General features: G+C 40.6%; 2 protein-coding genes across 4 annotated transcripts in view; one reads left to right on the forward strand and one right to left on the reverse strand.

Annotated features, from left to right (window-relative positions):
• LOC123624644 (zinc finger protein 415-like) lies at positions 1-23426 on the reverse strand. 3 transcript variants are annotated; one of them, XM_045532676.1, is made up of 4 exons: positions 22591-23426; positions 16337-16427; positions 9908-10034; positions 1-2405 (listed from the first exon to the last, which is right to left on the reverse strand). In XM_045532676.1, the coding sequence occupies exons 2-4, from the start codon at positions 16349-16351 to the stop codon at positions 730-732; spliced, it is 1818 nt and encodes a 605-aa protein (XP_045388632.1). In that variant the 5' UTR covers positions 16352-16427; positions 22591-23426; the 3' UTR covers positions 1-729. The 3 variants fall into 3 exon arrangements, with proteins under 3 accessions (XP_045388632.1, XP_045388633.1, XP_045388631.1); XM_045532677.1 differs by lacking the exon at positions 22591-23426 and adding an exon at positions 19947-19978; XM_045532675.1 differs by lacking the exon at positions 22591-23426 and adding an exon at positions 19832-19972.
• LOC123624643 (zinc finger protein 665-like) overlaps positions 22254-24448 on the forward strand; it is a 16712-nt gene continuing 14517 nt past the window's right edge. The window contains exon 1 of the transcript XR_006730180.1: positions 22254-22290. The gene's annotated coding sequence lies outside the window, so the exon portion shown is untranslated. The remainder of the gene's footprint in view (positions 22291-24448) is intronic.

Below are 24448 nucleotides of genomic sequence, written 5' to 3' on the forward strand. Positions count from 1 at the left end.
AAAAAGATAAAATTTTATTAATTATCACAAGATCTATGATACATTTGGAATAAAACAGCAGCAAAATGTAACGCCAGCAGTTATATGTGAATCCTACTCAATAAAGTCCTATTGTAGTTCAATAATCTTTGTTATACAACAGCTGTTGCCATTCAATGAAGGTGGCCACCATTTCCCCTGTAATATTTCTACAACATAATTAGTCACTAATACCTACTAATCCCAGTGTCCTATGGTCTTGACTTGCTTATTTCATGGTCAATTGGTAGAACATTTCTTTCCTGTAACTCACAGCGCCCTCCTGTTGGAGGAAGAGCACCCCAAACCCAATCAGTATGATGACCAACATCCTAGTGTTACGTTATTCTCTGCCCTTACTCCATGCTCTCTAATTAATTGTCAAAGGCAGAGTCCTTCTTCTTTAAAGAACTTGGAAAGAAATGATCCTCATCTAATGAAGTGAGCCCTTCCATCCTATTATTTCTTAGACACCACCATAAAAGATGTTATACAGTTTTGATACTTGGGTATTAGCTTAGGCATGCACATTACATATCTGTTTTTATCACAGATGTATATTTTGATGTCTAGCGAGTTTTGAGGCCTAAGTAAAGCCCCTGCCCTGTACATTACATTTATATAATTTCACTCTAGTATGGGCTCTTTGAAGACAATTAATGCTTGAACTCATGATGGTTTGCTATACTCTTTGCATGTGTAAGGATTCTCTCAGGAATGAATTCTCTGATGTTGTGCGAGGAGTGAATTATGACTGAAGATCTTGCCACAGTCATTACATTTGTGAGATTTCTCCCCAGTATGAATTCTTTGAAGACTTGCAAGATTTGAACTTTGAATGGAGACCTTGTCGTATTTATCATTTTTGTAAGGTTTCTCTCTAGTATGAATCATTTGATGCCTAATGAGATTTGGGCGCACACTGAAGGATTTGCCACAATCATTACATTTGAAAGGTTTTTTCCCAGTATGGATTATCTGATGTCTAGCAAGGTTGGGGCGCACATTAAAGGATTTGCCACACTCATTACATTTGTAAGGTTTTTCTCCAGTATGGATCACCTGATGCGTAGTTAGGCTTGAGTGTACACTAAAGGCTTTGCCACACTCATTACATTTGTAAGGTTTTTCTCCAGTATGGATTACCTGATGGGTAGTTAAGTTTGAATGCACACTAAAGGCTTTGCCGCACTCATTACACTTGTAAGGTTTCTCTCCAGTATGAATTCTTCGATGACTTGCAAGGTGTGAATTGTAACTGAAGACCTTACCACATTCATTGCATTTGTAAGGTTTCTCTCCAGTGTGAATTCTCCAGTGCCTTGCAAGGCTTGAAGTTTGACTAAAGACTTTGCCACATTCATTACATTTGTAAGGTTTCTCTCCAGTATGAATTCTTTGATGAATTGCAAGGCTTGAAGTTTGACTGAAGAGCTTGCCACATTCATTACATTTGTAAGGTTTCTCTCCACTGTGGATTACCTGATGGTTCATAAGCGTTGACCGCACACTAAAGGCTTTGCCACACTCATTACATTTGTAAGGTTTCTCTCCAATATGGATTCTCTGATGTAGCACAAGGCATGAATTACGACTGAAGACTTTGCCACACTCATTACATTTGTAAGGTTTCTCTCCAGTATGAATTCTCCGATGTAGTGCAAGGCATGAATTGCGACTGAAAACCTTGTCACATTCATTACATTTGTATGGTTTCTCTCCAGTATGAACTCTCTGATGACGTGCAAGATTTGACTTTTGACTAAAGACTTTGCCACAGATATCACATTTATATTGTTTCTCTCCGGAATGGATTAACTTATGTACCATGAGGTGTGAACTGTGATTAAAGGCTTTGCCACACTCATTACATTGGTAAGGTTTTTCCCTAATGCATGATTTCTGTTCTTGTGTGAGTAATGAAGGATTGATGAAATCAGTCCCATATTTTTTAAAAATATGGGTTTTAATATTAGAAGGAATTCTTTGTGGTAGTGAAACTAAGGAACCATTATTGATAGACTTTTCAACTTGATTACAGTCATAAATATTCCCATCAACTTGAAATAGCTGCAGTTTAGGTGAAAGTGTCTGAAAGCATAATCCAAGCTGATTTTTAATAGGCTTATTTCCTGCATCTCTTCTATTATGTTGGCCTCTTCTACTAGTAAGATTTTCTTTTTGGGTCATGGGCTCTGTGTTGTAATTTCCTTCATCATCTTTCCACTGACACTGAAAGTCATGTATATTTTTCTGAATTTCCCTGAAGCAAAAATCTTCGATGTCATGGTTTTCATGTCTTTCCAATGTTACTGTGTGGAATATTTCCCTTGTATAGCTGTTACCTATTGGGGGTAATGCCTTGATCACACTTTTAGGAGAGATATCTACAAGATGTAAAGAACCACAGGTTTCTGATTAATTACAGATGGTAAATATTTCATATTAAAAAACAGTATTGTACAAAAACTTATAGTTAATATTGAACACAGTTATAAAACTTCCCAATCACGATCTTCAATTTTTAGGACAATAGGAATAAGATTCTTTAATAAAAAAAGGGTGATTACATGTAATTCAAATGAATTTTAGGAAAGCCTAGTTTCAAACATCCTATGACCAAAACAGTCACATTGCACAAACCTATGCTAGTCTTGAGAGGAGTATTAATATTTTTCCACCTTGACTCCAAAGTACACACCAATTGGTAACAGAACTACATTTGGAAAACATATGGTTGTCTCATTATTGAAAAGAAAAAAAATTAGATTGTATATAATTATAGCTTATTTACACTGTATGTATAAATGCTAAAGTACTTCACAATATACAATGGTAAATAAGCTACAATAAACTTATGCAATAACTAATCCAAATAAACGGTAATTCTGAATTGTAAAACAATAATAGCACTGAGAAAATAAGGAAAAAGTTAATAAAAAAATATATCATATTTTTTGGAATACCTATTATAAAACTATACCCATATAGATAAGGCATTTTGTGACATTAATGACTGATGCACGTCAGTTATATTGCATAAAACCTACTGGAAAACCATCATCTGAAAATCTTCATAAAAATTAATTAATAAAACACAGTAGTCCATGATAAAATCAGGAAGCAAATAATTAATAACCATATTTATACAAAGTTATAGTCTGTGAAATTCTAAACACTTCCCTCTTAACAAAAAAGCAGGAACTAGTATTTCAGAAGCAGCACATGATATGAGAACTGGACTTTTGATGCACAAGGCCAGGTAAATACATAGCATTAACAGAGAGTAAGAATTAGGTAACAAAGTGAGAAATCACAATTATAATTTCACACGCAGTTATGTAACAGTCAATAGAACAATTCCCTATATATGTATTGTCCTTTAATAACAGATTAATAATGTACTGCCTTTTAATAATCAGCCACAAATATATATAATAGAGTTTGTACTTAGAAAATGTATTAACTGAGATGAGAGAACATATTGTTTAGAATATAACAGAAAAATAAAAACATACAAAATATAATGCAGCCTCTATGGTCTGAATATGCCAGCCAAAATTCATATGCTAAGGTCCTATTCCCCAATGGGATGTTATTGCAGGTGCAGCCTGAGTGAGGGTGGACTACTCATAAGCAGAATAAATGCCCTTAAAAGAAGAGACATAACAGCTTGTTTCCTGTCATTCTTCCTGCTATGTGGGGCAGCCAGAAGATGGCTGGGGTAAACCAGGAGGAGGACTCTCACCAGGAACCAATTTGTCTGGCACTGATCTTAATCTGGACTTCTCAGCCTCCAGATCTACGACAAATAAATTTCTGTTGTTTATTCCTCTCAGTCTATGGTATTTCTTATGGTACAATGAGTTAAATAAGACAGGGAAAGGACCATCTCATTGTAGAGTTGATAAATCATTAAACAGAGGAACTTTTGAGACTTTACTATAAAACATGCAATATTCTAAGCCTTTACACAACACTAACTTGTGTTGAAAACTTTCAGATAAATTATCATTATTTTTCAAATAAAGACACTGGGCCCACAGTATTCATGATGTTTAACCCCAATTTGCACAGAAAGTAATTGAGAATGAGAGGATTTGATCCTGGGCCTGCAAGATCAGACAGGTTCTTACACACAACTGTTCACCCATGCAGTATAGAGAATAACTGGTCACAGCAAATACCTTAAGCATATAAAGAAATACAAGGCCGATACAAGAGTTGAGCTGTGTTGCTAATAGTGCTACTCAGCCATCCCTCAGAGTATTGGTAGCTGAGTCATCACCCCCCATACATACTGGTTAAGGAAGCATCCTGACATTGTTAAGTGGATGAGTAACATCTTGCCCTACACAGGGAGAACACTGTGGGGGGTGAGGGTGTCCTGTGGAAATTGGGGAGTTCAGGAGTACAAAATTAATATGCTAGGGCCGGATGCGGTGGCTCATGCCTGTAATCCTAGCACTCTGGGAGGCTGAGGCAGGAGGATCGCTTGAGCTCAGGAGTTAGAGACCAGCCTGAGCAAGAGCAAGACCCTGTCTTGTAGAAAGAAATTAGCCAAACAACTAAAAATAGAAAAGTTAGCTGGCATAGTGGTGCGTGCCTGTAGTCCCAGCTACCCAGGAGGCTGAGGCAGGAGGATTGCTTGAGCCCAGGAGTTTGAGGTTGCTGTGAGCTAGGCTGACGCCATGGCACTCTAGCCCTGGCAAGAGAGCGAGACTCTGTTGAGCGAGACTCAAAAAAAAACAAAATTAATATGCTAGGAAGTTATAGTATATTCCATCTAGATCAAGGTACCATGTGTTGAAAGGCCAGGATGGAGCCAGGGCAAGAGTAGAGGGCAGGAAATAATAGGGATGTAGCAATAAACTTTGTGCATGCAAATCTGGGAATACAAGGGCTGTCCGGAAAGTATCCAGCCATGTACTATGAAAAATGATATTAAATAAACAATGGTATTAACAATGGCTGGATACTTTCCGGACAGCCCGCATATAACTGTACTAGGATAGTTCAAATTCTGACCTTGGAAGGAAAGAAACACTGATCCATGCATAAATCTGGGAATTAAACTATAGGTGTGGGACAAGAAGGGATTGAAAAGGGAGACAGTATGATGATGCAGGAAGAAAGCAGTTTTACATCTCTTAAATATTTGCTATTTCACATATCATGCATCAAAATGAATGTCCCATGAATTCTATTTCTGCCCATATATTTAACAAAATCCTACAAAAAGATTCCTTGTGCATGAATATTTTTAGGAGAACATGGAAAAAAAAAACCATCTGGAAGTGGCCAAGAAATTAAGATGAATGAAGTTGTTCTGTCCACACAGAGATACAATGAAACTTTATCAAGGGTACAGCAATGTAGGAAACCATGGGGGCAGAATGATGATCCCCTGGCTGGGTAGGCAGAGATGTTTAAGGAAACAAAGCTAGCAGAAGCTGTTGCCAAGGCATGATCTTGATCACATTAGCGAAAAAACTAAAACAATTCACTAATCAAAATATTATGTGTTTAAAAGAAGAAATTAAACTATTTTTACATATTAAAATTTTTAGGGTAAGTCTCTTTGTTTGTTGTATAAAATAATAGTGTCTCTTTTGCTGGCTCCTATATTTTGAAATCACATCAACAGACCTGTTAAGATAATCTTCAAAATATAAAGAGACATGAAGAGTGATGTCAGCAAGAAGACAGACTAGCAGATGCCAGGCCCTCATGCCTCCATGGAGACACCGACTTAACAACAATGTATGGTCCAAAATACCTTTGGGAAGAGTCCAGAATCAGTACAGAAGATCAGTGCCCAATGAATACCTAATCAATGCAAAACTGACCCAGAAAGTGTAGGAAAGTTTGTAGAAATTTGTTCATCTTTGCCCCATCTCCTCCCCAGCACAGTATTTGTGCCTTCCTCCCTATTTCCTTCTTGGGATGGAAGAAAAGAGTAGAATTTGCATTCATCATTCTGGTTTGTCTGGCATCTGCACAAAGGACTGGATTTTGTCTTGTCTGACTTTGATTACTGAAAGGAACAGTGGCATATTTGTATGTCAGATCGGAGGCTACTGAAATTACAAGCAGGTTCTGCAGTGCATTAGAGCAGCACAGATTCTGCAGTGCCAGGAAGGTTGGGGTGGGGGATGGCAGGGAGAGATTTTGAGTAGAGAACTACCACAGACACTGAAGACCTCGGAGAAGAAGAGATAGTTCTTTTGGAAAAAATAAATACTTTATAAGCAGCCACATATACTGGAGTAAAAGCACATATACCAGACCAGGGAAGATATAACCCCAGAAAAGAACTGAGAGGTCCCAGAGCCTTATACAGGGCTGATTAGTGAAGGTGTTGCCCTGCGTGAAGCCAGTCAATAAAGTCTATAGTCCCAGCTAATCGGGAGGCTGAGGCAGGAGGACTGCTTGAGCCCAGGAGTTTGAGGTTGTCGTGAGCTGTGATTGTGCCACTGCACTTTAGCCTGGGCAATAGAGTAAGACCCTGTCTCAAAAATAAATAAATGAATAACTAAATACATAAAATCAAAATTAAAAAGTTATAAGAATAAGCATAAAAAGGTCTGTACACTGAAAACTGCAAAACATTGTTGAAAAAAATTTAAAAAGATACAAATAAATGGAAAGATATCTATCTTCATGGATTAGAAGACTTGACATTGTCAAGATGTCAATAATGCCCCAAGTGATCTACAGATTCAGTGACAATCCTACAAAATGTCAATGGCAGTTTTTGTAGAAATAGATAAATTCACACTAAAAGTCTAAAATTCACATGGGATCACCTGGCACCCTGAATGTCAAAACAAACTTGAAAAAGAATGAAAATGGAGGTCTTACATTACATAATTTCAGTATTTATTACAAAGATACTGTGATCAAAACACTACTGTAATGACATATAGACAGAGATGTACCAACCAATGAAATAGAATGGAGAGGCCAGAAACAAACCTTCACACATATCATCAATGATGTTCAACAAGGGTGCCAAGACCATCTAATGGGAAAAGGACAAACAATGCAACAAATGGTGCTAAGAAATTTGAGAAATTATCCACATGCAAAAGACACGTTTCTCTCTGTCACTCTAGCCTGGGTGACATAGAGAAACCCTGTCTCTTAAAAAAATAAATTAATTAAAAAAATAAAGTAGTAAAATAAAACAGAAAGTAGAATGGTAGTTTCCAACCGCTGGGGAAAGAGGGGATTAGGGGGAAAAGGTGGAGTTTAAATACCGTGACAATAAATTGAATCTAAATGCAAATAACAAGAAAATATGGTATATTTTACCTCTGCTAAGCTCACACAATGTAAAATATTCTAAAAGTTACATGACAAAATTTTAAAAAATGAAACATGGGGTCAAGGGTACTACTACTACTGTATATATTAGTAGATATATAGTTGTTAGTATAAATGAATAAAAATCAATGTGCACTTATACAAAATTAATAAATTTGACTTCGTAATTATCACTAGGAGAACACAGGTAACCTTATGAAAAAAATAAGTAAACGACCCCTTGTGGGGAATGGCTCATACTAAAAGGCGCTCTTAGTAGCAACAAACTTCAGGTCTATTTTTCGCTGTGGCGTGGAAACCCATGGAGGAGGCTGACACTCAGGTGGTCAGCGACATAAGCAGCAGATAAGAGCCAGAGAACAATAAACAGGTCAGCACCAGGAGGTGGGTGAACAAGGAACAGATAAACTTTATATAAAATTCTTATAGGCCGGGCGTGGTGGCTCACGCCTGTAATCCTAGCACTCTGGGAGGCCGAGGCGGGTGGATCGCTCGAGGTCAGGAGTTCGAGACCAGCCTGAGCGAGACCCTGTCTCTACTAAAAATAGAAATAAATTATATGGACAACTAAAAATATATACATAGAAAAAATTAGCCAGGCATGGTGGTGCATGCCTGTAGTCCCAGCTACTCGGGAGGCTGAGGCAGGAGGATCACTTGAGCCCAGGAGTTTGAGGTTGCTGTGAGCTAGGCTGACGCCACGGCACTCACTCTAGCCCGGGCAACAAAGTGAGACTTTGTCTCAAAAAAAAAAAAAAAAATTCTTACAGACAGAACCACAAGAAACACAATTAGTCTCCGTGTGTTAACTGAAGAATGCAATTTCTAGAACTTCAAAAATTGTGAAGAAAATACGAGTGATATAAACAATGGCGGAAAAGTCCATGAAGTACAAGAAATAGGCTGTTTCCTATAAAATACTAGGAGATATTTAAAATTAATTTAGTATACCAAGATGGACATGATGACTCTAGACAGGGAGAGTAATTTTTACAATACAGCATTTGTTTGAAGAAATCAGAATTCAGTGAAATTTAAATAAAGTTAAATAAGTTATGTTTAAAAAGCTAAAAATATACTATAAAAAAAGCAATGTGTCTTAAGTGACAAATTATGACAAGTCAATTTAATGTTATTTCTGGGATTTGACAGTAACTTAATTTAAAAAATGTATATTCTCCAGATACCAAAAATTCTCAATTTAAAAATAGTAATAAGTGTAATTGACAAAGTATACTCTAATAGTAGGTACTAAGTTAAGTGATATAGAAGTAAAAAAACCAATTAATGCTACTTGTTCAGTAAGTTCTGGAGTTTGTGTGTGTATTAGAGAAACTCCTCCGAATATGTACCCTATCCACAGAAGGAAAACTTCAAAAATACACAAATAAATGGCCATTTCCTGACACAACACTCCTTGCATTCCAGTTACAAAACAAATACTAAGAATATCATAAAAAATATAGAACTGATGATTAAATGAATAAAAAATAAGTTCATTTATACCACATGGAAGTGTACAAGATGAAAGTAGCAGCAGCTTAAACAAATGAAGTGGACTTTAAAAACGGAGGCATCATTCAACTTCACAAGCTGCCTCCACAAGATGTGTTAAAACCGTATTTGTTGTATGTTTGAACGTGAAACAAACTGTACACAGGTTTGAACAAAGGTTTGCTGATGAGAATGAACAATGACACAGGGGACAAAAAATGTGGCATGAACAATAGTTTAGCCAAGAGCCTCATACATATGAGACTGTGAGCTTGAAGAATGTTCTCCTTAGGGGACATCCCAACACTGACTGCTAGCTCAGAGGAGATGGTCATTACTATATGTGATCAACATTGTCACAGTGCCCTTGAGGGACACTTTTGTGATACTCCTCAAAAACCAGAAAGACAACTGCAAACACTTATCACTCAGGCTCTCCTGATACATTCCATCTCAGCGTCCTGGGACATGCTGACAATTCTGCTCAGGGCTTCAAGAGGCATCTCTGTATGTAGCAGGATCATATTCAAACATATTAGTCAAAGTGTTCTCCTTCAAGAATTTTCTGTTTTCATGTAAACTCATCCCATAAAAGAGTTCACAAGAACACAACCTAGAGGTGGGTTATGACAGCAGAAAAAAAAGACATGACCTAAAACTATGTATATCAAATGCAATTACCAGAAGCAAAATCACACAAACATAAGACAACAAAATCAAAGTTTTTTACATCCAAACACATAGACATCTACCCTCTTCTAAGAACTACTGAAATGAAAGTACAGGTAAAAAAGCAAGGAACTAGATACCTTAAAAGTCTGGCATAATAAGGTTTTATGCATACTTTAGGTGTGGATCCACAACTGACATATCCTAAAGGAGGCAGAACAACTGAAGAAAGGGGATAGTGTAGAACAAATTTAAATGCCTCATAGGAAGCCTTTGTTTCTAGTTCAGAAGGACTTCAATCGCAGTCAAGCAATGTAGGGGCTCCTAAGAGGTACCCAAGGGAAAATGCTAAGATACAAAGGGCAGACCCCAACTTCTGGAATAAAGGTATCCTCACCCAGGGAGACCAGGTTCCTGTAGTTCTCCAACATCACATCCCTGTATAACGTCCTCTGAGCAGGGTCCAGGCACTTCCACTCCTCTTTAGAGAATTCTATGGCCACATCCCTGAATGTCAACTGTCCCTAAAACGAAAAACACATTTTACTGAGGGGTTATGGAGGGACTTGTCATCTTCACAGAAAATGAAAAGAGAAGCAAATTTTAAATATGGATTTGACTGAAATGTTCTGAAAAATTCACATTAAGGTATTTTTGAGCACATATCTCTCCTTAATTGTTTTATTACATTTTCCCAAAAGAGATTATATCTTCTATATCAGTGTGGATTTGCCATTTTTGTGGAGAATACAAGAAATATACAAATAACAAGTCAACACAGTGCTATATCTCTATCAAAGTGTTAGATATTATATTCAACATACCAAGTAATATTTGGTATTTAGGTGAGCTAGAATACGTGTCTTCAGAAATGACAAAGGCCATGGTGGCTTTAGAGAAAAAAAAGGTCAGGATGTAAAATCTGTGATGATGATGGCAATAGCAATGATTGAAGTTTTTGAACACTTCTCATGTGCTAATAAGCACTATTCTAAATGCTTTATATGTCCTAATTCGTATAATAAGAGCCTGTGATAGAATCATCTGTTCCCAACTCACTGAGGAGACAACTGTGTCACAGACACTCTAAGAAACTTGCCACAGATCAAAGAGCTAAAAATGATAGAGCCAGTACCTGCACCCAGGTGTCGGGCACTTAGAATTGAACATAAAGGAACAATCATTTAAGTAACAGAGACAGCATGAAATGTAAATTGACAGACGTTTATGTAATGGACAAAATGTGAAAGAAATTCAAGGTTAAGAATATGGAACATCATAACAGGTCACTGTATACACACACAGTTATGCACTTAATATGTCACTATTCTTACTACTGCTACCTCATTAACGTGATAGTGTAGAACAAATTTAAAACCATGGAAAATCTTTAAGATATTAATATAATTACAACTGTTACAAAATATAAAACTTATTTCAAATGATGATGTATCTTTCATAAAAACAATTTGCTAGCTAGTCTGAGTCCAGTGGTATTTACAAGTAATTGATCACAATTTACAGTTACAGATTTCTTTGCTCCTTCTCCACTCCCACTGTCTCACTTAAACAGCCAAAAAACCAAACCAAACCAAACCTAACAAACAAACAAAACACAAGACTGGGCTTGGTTGCACAGGCCTGTCATCTCAACACCTTGGCAGGCCAGGGTGGGAGGACTGCTTGAACCCAGAGGTTCAAGTCTGCAGTGAGCTATGATCACACCAGTATACTACAGCCTGGACAACAGAGCAAGACCCTGTCTCTAAAAACAAACAAAGAAACAATAAACCAAGTGCTTGTGCATCCAGGAAATAAGAGAAACTGTCTCTCAATGACATACAAGGGCTATTCTTGTATATCCAGCCATTGTTAATATAAAGAGAAAGGTGACATGGCTGGATACTTTGTGGACAGCCCTTGTATATTTTGATGATTTTTTTCATCATTTTGCTCAGGTTCATGTCAGCATGTTTGGGACAATAAAAATGTACAACTCATACTTAACAAGAGCCCTATGGAATCTGTTAGTTCAATCCACAAAACCACGGTATAAGATTAAACATATAGGCTAAAAGCAGTGCCTCACATCTGTAATCCTAACACTTTGGGAGACCGAGGCAGGAGGATCACTTGAGGCCAGGAGTTGAGACCAACTTGAGCAACATAGCAAGACCCTGTCTCTATAAAAAATTTAAAAATTAGCTGGGTGTGGTGGCATGCACCTATAATTCCAGCCACCTGGGAGGCTGAGGTAGGAGGATTGCTTGAGCCCAGAGGTTTGAGGTTGCAGTGAGCTATGATGATGCCACTGCACTCTAGCCTGGACAAGAGTGAAATCCTGTCTCAAAAAAAAAAAATTAGTATTATACATCAATTTAACAGAGTAAAATGAAAAAAATATGTATTGCAACAGTAGAAAGTTGAAGAAATTACTGGATAACTACAAATCAGGCTCAAAGGAAAATTTTAAAAAACAAAACCTGGTATTAAGAAGAATGTTTAACCAAACCTTATGACCAGCAGTAAACACTAGATGCATTTCTTCTAAATTAAAGAAAAGGGGGTTGCCCAGGGCTGCAGCCAAATGTAGCCATGGATGGCTGCTGCCATCTGGGCCAAACAGCGGGCCACTGGCAATGACTCCAGACCCCTCAGAGTGGAACCACTGGTCATGTCCTCATGTCCCAAGGAGAGACTCCCTCACTTGCAGCTGATTATCACTGCTGGCTGCCACCACCAGGGCTGGGACAGAAGCTTAAGCCTCTGGCAGTGACCTCGCAGCCCTCAGCAACAGAGCTGCTACATATCTACAAGGGCCCTGAGGACAGGCAACCCTGCCTGCAGCTGCCACCTGGGGCCAAAGCACATGCTTCCCAGCCACCTGCCTATGCTTCCTGCCATTGAAAGCAACCCCCACCCCCACCCACAACACTCCCCACAAAGCAGGCTATAGAGTACTCACTGCTGCCCCCAGCCAAGCATTCTGCCGGGGGCCCAGGGATCACCTTACCCCTGCCTGCTGCAACCTGAATGCACCACCACAGGGCTGGGCCCAAGGACAGGCCCACCTGGCCTGTTACCACCCCAACAGTGCTTGACCACTTGCTCAAGGGTGTGGGAACCACTCAGCTCATTCCACCACCACTGGCACACAAGCCTACAGTCGTGTGCCATCCAACTCCTCCTGGAAGCCCTAAGGTTGGGCCCATCCAACCTACTGCTACTACCACAGTGGGCACCCACCTGCATGTGCCACCTGCAGGTTTGGGGACTAGTCCACCCAGCCAGTCACAGCCACTGCTGACACTAGCATGAACTACTTGGGAGCCAGAGGGTTGTCCTATCACTGCTTCTGCCATCACCCATGCCACATCTGCTGCCCAGGGGCCTGAGAACCCACCACCGCCACTATCAGCACCCAAGCAAACCACCCAGAGGCTGAAGAATCAGCCCACCTGGACTCACCCCGGAGCAAAAGGACAGGCAGACTTGGCCTGCTGCTGCTAACATTAGGGCCAAAAAACTGGCCCACCTGGCATCCCCATCCCCAGCAAAACTAAACCACTCCCTCCACTAACAATGGCACCCTAAGCCACCGAGGAAATCAGACACCCCTGACGCTGTTTACAGTCAAAGAAATCATAGAAAGACAACACTACTGCACGCAACCAGAATCAAAGCCTAAGTACCCTACCCAACCAACACCATAGAAGCATCTTCAGGGAAAAGCCCTCCCCCACAAAAGCAAATAAAAAAAAAATGGAAGAAGTGACTGTTACACCAGATGTACAGATATTAATGTAAGGACACATGAAACACAAAGAAGAAAATATGACACCTTCAAAAGAACAAAATAATTCTCCAGCAACAGATTCCAAGGAAAAAGAAATTTATAAAATACTAGAAGAAGAATTCAAAATAATGATACTAAAGAAGCTCCTTGAGATAAAAGGAAATACAGAAGGATAATACAAATAAATCAAAAATACAACTCAGGATATAAATGAGAAATTTTCCAAAGAAAGAGGTATAAAAAAAGAACAAATTCTAGAAGTGAAAAATTCGTTGAATAAAATACCAAAATACCTTCAACAGCTTTAACAACAGACTATATCAAGCAAGAAAAAAGAATTTTAGGCCGGGCGCAGTGGCTCACGCCTGTAATCCTAGCACTCTGGGAGGCCCAAGGCAGGTGGATCATTTGAGCTCAGGAGTTCAAGACCAGCTTGGGCAAGAGTGAGACCCCGTCTCTACTAAAAAAATAGAAAGAAATTATATGGACAACTAAAACTATACAGAAAAAATTAGCCAGGCATGGTGGTGCATGCCTGTAGTCCCAGCTACTTGGGAGGCTGAGACAGGAGGATCGCTTGAGCTCCTGAGGTTGCTATGAGCTAGGCTGATGCCACGGCACTCTAGCCTGGGCAACAGAGTGAGACTCTGTCTCAAAAAAAAAAAAAAAGAATTTCAGAACTTGAAGACAGGTCTTTTTAAATAATCCAGTCAGACAAAAAGGAATAAAAAGAATAAAAAAGAATTAACACAGCTTATGTGACATATTGGATACCATAAATAAAACATTTGCATTCAATATTTGAATTCACCATAAAATATTTGAAGTTTTGGTGTCTCAGAAGGTGAAGAGAAAACAAAAGGGATAGAAAATCTATTTAACAAAATAATACCTAAGAACTTCTCAAGTCTAGCAAAAGATTTAGACATCCAGATACAGAAAGCTCAGAGAGTCCAAAAGAGATGTTACACAATCCAAAGGTCTTCTCCATGGCACACTAAAGTCAAACTGTCAAAGTAAAAGACAAAAGGAGAATTCTAAAAACAGCAAGACGAAAGCATGTAGTCACTTACAAAGGAACTCCCATCAGACTAACAGTGGATTTCTCAGCAAAAACTTACAGGACAGGAAAGAGATGTATAATATATTAAAAGTGCTGATAGAAAAAAACCTGCTAGCCACTTAAACTATACACATCAAAGCCCACACACATCAAAGTTATCATTCATAAATGAAGAAGAAATAAAGTCTTTCCCAGATAAGCAAAAGCTGAGGGAATTCATCATCAGTAGACTGGCCCTACAAGAAATGCTTAAGGGAGTTCTATACCTGGCAGTGAAAGGATGATATCAACCAGCATGAAAACACATGAAAGTATAAAACACACGGGCAGAGCAAACACACATATAAGGAAGAGAAAAAAACTCAAATGTTATCACTACAGAAAACCACCAAATCACAATGAGAAACAATGAGAAAGAAAGGAACAAAGGATATACAAAACAAAGAAAAATCAATTAATGACAGAAATAAGCCCTCACATATCAATAATAACCTTGAATGTAAACAGATTAAACTTTCCACTTAAAAGATATAGACCGGCTAAATGAATAAAACACATGACTATTATGCTACCTAAAAGAAACTCAGCTTAACTATAAGACATATATAGACTGAAAGTAAAGGGATGGAAAAGGATATACCATGAAAAGAGAAACCAAAAGCAAGCAGGAGTAGCTACACCTCTATCTGATAAAACAGACTTCAAGTCAAAAACAGTAAAAAGAGACACAGAAAGTCATTACATAACGATAAAGACATCAATTCAGCAAGAGGATATGATAATTGTAAATGTATATACACCCAACACTGGAGCACCCAAACAAACAACTCAAATATTAGATTTAAAGGGAGAAACAGTCTCCCTTTAATTAGATAAGAACATATGTTGGGGAAAGGACATACTTTTTGATAAATGGTGCTGGGGAAATTGCATATCCATATGTAGTACATTGAAACTGGACCCGTATCTCTCACCATATACAAAAATCAACTCAAGATGAATTAAAGGCTTCAACATAAGACCCATAACTATAAAAACACTAGAAAACACAAAGGAAACCCTTTAGGACATTGGTCTAAGCAAAGATTTTATGACTAAGACCTCTAAAGCACAAACAAAAACAAAAATAAAATTCTATTTTTATAAATGAAGCAATGGGACTACATAAAACTAAAAAGCTTCTGCACAGCAAAGGAAACAATCAACAGAGTGAAAAGGTAAATTGTTCAATGGGAGAAAATATTTGCAAACTATGCATCTGTCAAGAAACTAACATCCTGAACGTACAAGGAACTCAAACAATTCAATAGTAAAAACAGAAATAATTCCATTAAAAAGTGGGCAAATGACATGAATAGAGCTTTCTCAAAAGAAAACATACAAATGGCCAATAGGTACATGAAAAAATGCTCAACATCACTAATCATCAGGGAAATGCAAATCAAAATCACAATGAGATATCATCTTAACACAGATAGAATGGCTATTATTAAAAAAGATAAAAAAATAAATGATGCTGGTGAGTATGTAGGGAAAAGGGAGCTCTTCGGGGAATATAAATTAGCATAGCCACTATAAATAACAGTATGTCTACATTTCCATGGGCAGCTTCTCTAATCCTCTTCTAAAGAGAGCTGACAGTGCATCCAGATGTGGCCCCTAAACAATCCCTGCTCCCAATAGCACTGCCACCTGGGGGCCCACACCCCATCTCCAATCCATGTCTGGGAGAGAAGCCCTTCCCAGGACCATGCCCAGTGGAGCCTCTTCAAAAGGTCATGTCACTGGGCCACAGTGAGACGGAATCTCAGTGGAGATGAGAGGGACTGAGGGAAGGCATGGGTCAGTGTGAGCAAACACATAAAGCAGGACACTTCCGAGTCAGAGAAGATCAGCAATCAATGCCAATGCCCAGAAATTCAGAAAGTAGTGAGACACAGAACAATCCACCAAGAATATCACTTTACCTGAGTAAGAGCCATTCCTGAATCCTTTTCTTTCCTCTTCTTCCTCTTCTGGGTTTCTTCGTCATGTAAAATGAGTCGTTAGAAGTCAATCCTAAATGTTAAAAATATGCTGTTTACTATTCACAACCCACACATTCCCTTCCTGTGCCACAACCCCATATATAGGCAAGACATCACCAAGTGGAAAGATGGTCCTCTGTTGCCCACTGCACAATGAGAGATGCAGGAACAATAAACTCCTACAGGAAAAACAATTAAGTTTTCGACCCCTTTCTTCAGAACTAGCTCCCCTCCTGGTGGAGCCCACACTCACGCTGCAGCAGTGGGGAGCTGGACTGGGCTGAGATCCCCTCCGGGGCACAGGTATGGCCCTGACCAAACCTGATGCACAGCACAGCCCCCCTCACCCCTCCGTGGATCACAGGCTGATCTCAGCCTTCAGAAAAGAAGGACACAGAACTGTGGTGTTCAATGCTAGACACAGACTGGAAACACTTGGGGCATTACAAATATTATTGAAAGATGGTTGCAATCTGCCTATTTGAATGGGAATCTCTGTAAGGGTGCACAAGAAATGTACTTCCAAAGTGCCTCAGCACTCTAATATGAGGCCAGGATTGAGTTCCACTCAGAGGGGCAAGCCCAGCACACCTCTCACCTCCTGGTTTTGCTGTCCCCTTGGGGCCTTGTGAACCGTATCCAGGTTATGGAAGGTAAAGGAATGTACGTGTGCGTGCGTGCGTACACACACACACACACACACACACACACACACAGTGGCCAGTATAAACCAGAGGTGGGGGTGAGGGTGTGGCTGGAATGTTAAATGGAGCTCAAATGAAGTCTCCACTGAGAATATGATATCAGAATGAAGACTAAAGGAAAAAAGTAAGAAAGAGTGTTTGCCACCTGCAGCTGAGGGGCCCCCAAGTTCTAGGCAGAGGGACCGCCCAGGTGAAGGCCCCAAGGTAGTAGCCATTTTGGCCCCAGGAAAAGGAAACAAGTCTGTGTGGCTGGAGCAGACCGAACTAGGGAGCTCACGAGCAGAGAGGTCCTGGGGGAGCAGAGCAGGGAGGGCCCAGGTCTTCAAAACTTTTTTTTCCCCACACCTCAAAAGAATTTTGGAAAAGATGTACGTTCTCACCTGTTTTAGGTAAACATGTAAATTTTTTCTTTGTATTATAAAATAATATACTTACAAACAATCTCCTATATTTTAAATACATGCAACTGGTCCCTGGTGATGTGCAGAGCCTGGAAGAACCAGGAGCCAGAGTGAAACAGTGACACAGATGGCTAAAATCGGGGAACCTCAACACATGTTTGAGGACCCAGGGTCTGTAGGGCTTCGCAGGCCTCAGTACATCCTTTTGCTCTCATTTTGAGTAAAGTAAGTGGCCACAGAAAGTTTAGATCAATGAGAGCTGAAATTTCCAAAAGAAATATGGGTCCATCTTTATCACCTGCCCTGTCCCTCTGGTCTTCCCTCAGCCCCAACCATAGTCCCAGCACCTAACCACAGCCCCAGAACAGGTGCTGCAGTTGTCCTGTGAACAGGATGGAGACTGTGTCCTTCAATGCAGGGAAAACACAAAATGCTCAAAATGATCAATGCAGAAGAGCGTTTCGGACAGATTAATGCAGAGGCAATAAAACCTGAGTAACATGGTAAAGACTGACTGGCAAAGGGATGGGGAGACATCTGAGCCTAGATCTGAAGGAGGAGAAAGGGACAGAGCCATGATGATTTAGGGAAAAGGGGAAAGAGAAAGAAAAAGACCTCAGACGGGAAAGGTTTTTGTGTTTGGAAAAAGAGAAATGTGGAATGTGACGGGGGCAGGTGAGCCATGAGGAGGGTGAACTCCCAGGAGGAGGCTGCACACACTGGCAGGGCCCTGATGACACAGGGCTGTGGAGCCACAGGGAGGATCTGGATTTATCCTGAGGAACATGGGAAACCAGAAGACAGCTCAATGCCAGGGACTGACATGACCTGCCTTTAGCTTTAGCCCCGATAATCCTAATGTAGAGAAAGGTCTCTGTAGATGTTCTCTCTGTTTCAGCCCGTTTCCATTCTTGTTCTTTTCTTTTTCTTTTTTCATTATTGGAGGACTGGTATCCATTTAAAATGCTAATTACAATGATAATTACAATCATCATATCCAGTCATCTCTGTATTCCTCACCACTAATGTGGACCCAGGGTCTCCTCTTTCTTCATTCCTGTGTTTCCCTCCCTCATTCTGTATATATCTTTCATTTTCACGGTCTCTCCCTAGCTCCTTTTCCCCCCCTTTCTTTTCGGTGCTTTCTTCCTGGGTTTGCTCTTCATTTGTGCCCCTCTCCTCTCCTGCTCTTTCTTCCCTTTCTGTCTCTGCTTCTCTTGTACCTTTCTGTTCCATTCTTGCAACTTGTTTCGCCTCTTCTTCCACTTTCTTTCCAATCTTTTGATTGTCCCAGTCCCCATATATTTCTGCCTCTTTCTTACCCTGTCTCTGTTCCTCCTCTGCTCTCCCTGTTAAATTCTCTCTTCCCTGTTACACCCCTTGCCCTCACTCTCTGGCACCTCCAAGTCCCTAGGCTTCCTCCCTGCTGTGGTTCCCACTCTGCTCTCCTTGTCACCAGGTGCCCCTTCTTGTTGTCCCAGCATCGCGCTGCTGTCTGCCCTGACTCCAAATCATCCATCCGCTGGTCCCACTAGCTGTCTGAGGTGCCTCCTCCTTTGCTGCCCCTCTCCATATTTTGCTGTCCTTCCTTCATCTCTCTGCACATTGGATTTTTCTCTAAATTTCTCCAGTTGCTTTTCTCTCCCTACTATTTTCTCTGCTTCTTCTTTCACTCTGTCTCTTTGCAAATTCCTCCAACATTCTCTATAGTTTGACATCTGTTGACAGATCTCCCTCATTCTTTCCTCTTCCTCAGTTTTTCTATTTCTCTCTCAGTTGCTTTCTCTCTCTCCTGATCCCCTTTGGCCGTACAATCACAGGGAACGGCATGGAATAAGATGCCCGCCTCCCAGAAGAGCAGCATTTTCCAGTGGGGTGGAATTGGGCATCTAAGAATGCTGGGTGTCACAAGACAGGCCCCGGTCACCTCCCCAAACGAGGGGTCAGGGGACGTGGTGACTGTGAAGGGGAGGCCTGGGGAGCAGGATCAGGCCTGAGGAGGAAGAGTGATGGGACGATGGTGCCTTAGTAGAAGGGGGGGGTCTGCAGATTCCCAGACCGGGCAGAGGACGCGGCCTCTCCTGAACTGAGGCTGCGGCGCTGCCCTCCAGGGGCCGACGAGGGCGAGGGTTGAGGGGAGCAAAGGGCGTGAATCCACCTCGCGAGTGGTGAGGATTTTTAAAAGCGCGGTGCGCGCGGAGAGATCAGTAAAGAGTTTTAAGAAAAAAGAATGTGAAAGGCGGTGTTTACCTGGTCCGAAGGCACCAAGAGGGGGCAGCACCAGCCTCAGAGCGATTTTAAACCAAAGGGACCGCGAGGTCTGAATTTACCTGGGGTGGAGGAGACGGTTTGGGGAGTTTAAGGTTCATAGCTTCCTCCAGGCACCGGGTATGGTAGACAGAAGACAGCGAAGTGCAGGTTTAACCTAGACAGGGGGACACTCACACTCCGCAGCATCAGCTCCACGCCCACGATCCGCTTCCGGGACTGCGGGAAACTACGCATGCGCAGAGAGAGGAGCCCGGGCAGCCTGTGGGCGGGGCCTGGGGCGGGGCCGAGGGCAGAGCGTTGAGAGCTCAGGTCTGAGGCTGTCTGCTCCCTCCCCTCATTCCTATTCCTTTAGTGCCCCAATGGGAAGGAGTCAGCCTTGTACTCAGTTTCAGACTTTTATGGGGACAACATGTGGGGTGTGAATCGTGGGAAGGCAAAAGCCCGAGAAAAGTTTTTTTTTTAGTTTAGTATGTGAGAACAAACATCTTTTTAAGGGACTCAAACAGGCTTAACATTAATTTCTGGTTTGTTAACAAACAAAAAAATAGAGATATAGTTTGTTATGCTTTAGGATGCACGTGTAAAAAATAGACGTTGACTCAACAACCGGAATATATCTAACCGGCAAATAAAAATGAAAGCTAAATATTAATATCACCGACTGCTTTGCCCACATTGCAATTTCCCGATTTGTCCCACAATGTCCTATGTTGTCAATCCAGGATTCATAAAGAAGCCAAATTCCACTCCACTGTCACGTGGGTAGAGAGCCCTCCTGATCCCTCAGGTCCCACGGTACTGGCTGCCGGACTGACGCGCCCTGGAAATAAAAAGTTTCCTCTCCCGAGATAAGTTAAATCACCAACTGTTGCTTTAAAACAAGCAATAACTTTTTAAAAATAGATATAAATTGCATTGGTCTTCCTGATACTGTTATTTTATTCCACATTAAGATGAGTTAACAACAACAACAAAAAAAACAAACAAAAAAGAAAGATGAGTTAACCTCAAACACCTTTGAAATAAACTTCATTTACATCATTATATGCTTAATGCAATAATTTCTAAATATAATGTAATTTCAAATTCACTTTAGGTGCATTCTGAAGGTACACAACATGCTTTTTATTTTAAAATTGTTCTACTTTAGATCTTGTCTTTTTTATTTAAAATTGTACTTAATTTTAGGTCTTTGTTTTTTATTTCTTAATTTTCTGTCACGTGTGGATAACAATAAAGCCTGTAAAACTGGTGGTTTTCAGAAGATACTGGATTTATTTTCACCTAAAGAATAAAGAATTTTGCAGTATTTCTAAGGGTATTTAATAAAAACGTTATTCTCTTTCCTATAAACCACGAAGTAATTACATCTAAGAGTCAGACAGAAAAGAGTTTACCTTTTATATGGAAAAGTAAACAAGCTCAGAAAGAGCCAGGTGTCGGGCAGTGGTTGAGCACCTGGTATGACCGACCTCCAGTTATTCAGGGAATGTTTTATTAAAGGTCAGCCTACTCTTGAGAGGGGCTGTTACGGAGTTGTTCAAAATTACCCTGCCTAAAGGTAGTCCAAAGTTTAGGGACCTGGAGGAAGGAATGGCTACTTTTTTCAATTTTTTTAAGTAGAGATGGGCTATCACTCTTGCTTAGGTTGGTCTTGAACTCCTGAGCTCAAGCAATCTTCCCACCTCGGCCTCTCAGAGTGCTAGGATTACAGGCATGAGCCACTGCGCCCGCTTGCATTCTTCGTTGAGCATCAGCCAGCACAGGTGCTTTAATCATTGTAACATGTGGATTCCAGAGCCCTCAGGCTGATGGATTATCATATCAGAAAACATCTTTAAAGGTGAATTCACATATCTGAAAAATTATGTAGTTTGCATCCCCTTCACAGACAATTCCAGTCTTAATTAAATTGCTTACACTATTTCTAATTGCGGGAAACATTTCTGGATCAAATCACCTCCCCACATCTACCCCCTGAACCGAGGTCCTGTTCCCAGACCACTGAGGTGTTTCAGCCTCACTAACAGGATTGGGTCCAATCCGCTGGCAAAAATATCTTTCGACCTAAACGGTTTGCAAGTTAAGAGGAAAACATCTTAGTTTCCAATATAAGTAGCTCACACAACTCTAAGGCTTTACCTTAAAACTCTCTGAAACATTAACTTAAAATAGGCAAGAAGCAAAACTGCTCCACAAGATACGAAACAGACTCAAACGCTTCCAAACCCGGAAAATAGGGACGCACTGGGGGCAAAGCCAGAGACGTGCAGGCCCCGCCCCCGCTTACGCCCCGCCCCGGCCCCGCCCCCATCCTCTCAGTGGTTCATGCCCAGTACTGTCCTCTTCGGCCCCGCCCCCTGGCAGTCGCGCCCCGCCCGTCCCTGTCCCCAGGCCACCCCGCCCCGTCCCCTGGCTGTCGCGCCCCTCCCCTAGGCCGCTTGTTCCCTCACATCCGCGGGGTTCCCTACAGACCCGGAAGCTGATTGCCCGAAGTGAAGGTCACATCGCACGGAGCGTGAGTTTCCCTGTATTTAGATTAAATCTGCCCTTTGCAGTGCCCCTTCTTCCATGCCCCGGGTCTGGGGGTCCCTACAGACCTTAAAATCCCCGCACCGTTCCTTCCACCCCAAGTAAATTCAGACGTCGCTGTCCGAGTCCAAAAATTCCCCTCCCTTTGGGTTAAAATCGCTCTGAGGCTGGTCCCTATCCCCATTCTTCCTGCCTTGGGCCACTAAACACCACCTTTCGCGTCTTTTTTCTGCTTAAAACTCTTTACTGACCTCTCCTCCAACCCCGCGCCTTTTAAAATCCTTACCCGTGAAGTGGATCCACGACCTTTCCTCCATTCATGCCTCGCCCTTGTCGGACCGTGGAGGGCAGCGCCGCAGCCCCAATCCTGGACATTCCGCGTCCTCTCCTAGGTTCTGGGATTCTGTAGACTCCACCCCTCTCCTGAGGCGCCACCTCTGTCATTCTCACACGGAGTCTTCCTCAGGCCAGGGTCTTCAGCTCCTAAGCCTCTCCTTCGCAGTCACCTCCCGTGGGACAAGGGGGTGTAACAGAGAAGCAGACATTTAACAGGGAAAGCAGAGGGGGAGTAGAGATGGGGAAAAAAGAGGTAGAAATCGTCCTTTGCTGGCATTAAATTCTCCAGCTTTAGATCCTTCACTTGTCTTTTGCTTTAAATTGCCATATAATGGCTTTACTTTTTCTCAAATCATATTAGAATCTATAGGTATGCCTTTCTTACAGCAATTCTTATAGCAGTCCTGCACCCACATAAAAGACGCTTTTTGAATATGAGATAAAAAGATATTTACAAAAAGTGCAAGGGGGGGTTTATGCCTGCTAGCATAGTTTCAGTTATGCCTTCATGAATTTCCTTTTCTTTTTCCACAATGATCCTTACTTTGGATTCATTTACCTTGAAATGGTGAACAGCTGTAGCTGCAGGCCTCCATCTATGGTGCATATCAAGCAATTCAACGTTTTCTTCTAACATCATGATTTTTTTCTACTTCTTGGGAGCACTTCCAGTATCACCATTGGCAGTTAGTATGGGTCCCGTAGTGTTATTCAAGGTTTGTGATATTACACTAACCAGAATGAAAAATACATGAGAACCAGGAGAGAGATCACTTTTTACTGCAATATGCAATTTATTAGAGAGACATGGCATTTTAAATGGATACTTGAAACACTTGAGCTCACTGCAATAGCAATAGGAGGTAGCTATGAAATTATTATTGTAGTACAGTGTGGACTACAGTAATTTTATGCAGTTATGATTTAACACTTGTTTGCATTTCTCTCAACTGTGAATAACACCATACATAGTCTGTAAATGTTTGTGTTTGTGTAAGTTTTGAAAATTTTTAACTTTTTATGATAGATTTGTGTATATTTTATGATAATAATTGATAAAATAGGCTAGTGTCTACATATATTTTATGCATGCATGGCATACCTTTTTCTTAATTTTTTTGATATTTTTAGAGTATGCAGTTTATCTGTGACCCTTGTTTTAAAATTGTCACAACACAAATCTCCAAAAATGTTTTCAATATTATTTATTGAAAAAAAATCCATGTATTAAGTGAAACTGCACAGTTGTTTAAGGGTCAACTATATTCTCAAATTTTTAAAACTGTCACCCCAGAACCTGTTAGATTTTTTAAAAAAACAATTTCCAAATTGTTTCTTTGTTACAACTGAGATTGAGGTATGCATGCTTTCTACTCTATCACATGTTTGGAAACTTGTTTGGTACCTAAAAAATAATTTTAGATCGTTTCAGTTGCTAATGCTCTCAATGACTTTTTATCTTACTGTCAAACCTAGTTTAACCAGTTGGTCTGATATTCAATTTTCTTCCTGTATGTGATCTGTAAAGTTAGTGAGCTGTGATCTAGTAGGTAGATGTTCCCCTCAAGTCCCTATTGTCTGTTCCATTCTCTGTAAATGTTGAAGGATTTGCTGAATTGACTTGGAACCTTATTCCAACAGAGCCCATGTATTCATGCTGAAAAAAATTTGCTCAGAGTTTATTTCTACAATTAACCCCCTCCCTATATTTTTAACAAAAATAGCTTTCCATTCACAATTTTGTATTTTAATTTTTTTTTTTTTTTGAGGCAGAGTCTCACTCTGTTCCCCGGGCTAGAGTGCTGTGG

The sequence above is a fragment of the Lemur catta genome, chromosome 19, assembly GCF_020740605.2.
Source record: "Lemur catta isolate mLemCat1 chromosome 19, mLemCat1.pri, whole genome shotgun sequence".
Classification (NCBI taxonomy): Eukaryota; Metazoa; Chordata; class Mammalia; order Primates; family Lemuridae; genus Lemur; species Lemur catta.

Coding starts and splice junctions, on each gene's coding strand:
- LOC123624644 (XM_045532676.1), bottom strand. Junction 2,406..9,907: donor CAGGAACCTGGTCTCCCTGG/GTGAGGATACCT, acceptor TACATCTTGTAG/ATATCTCTCCTAAAAGTGTG.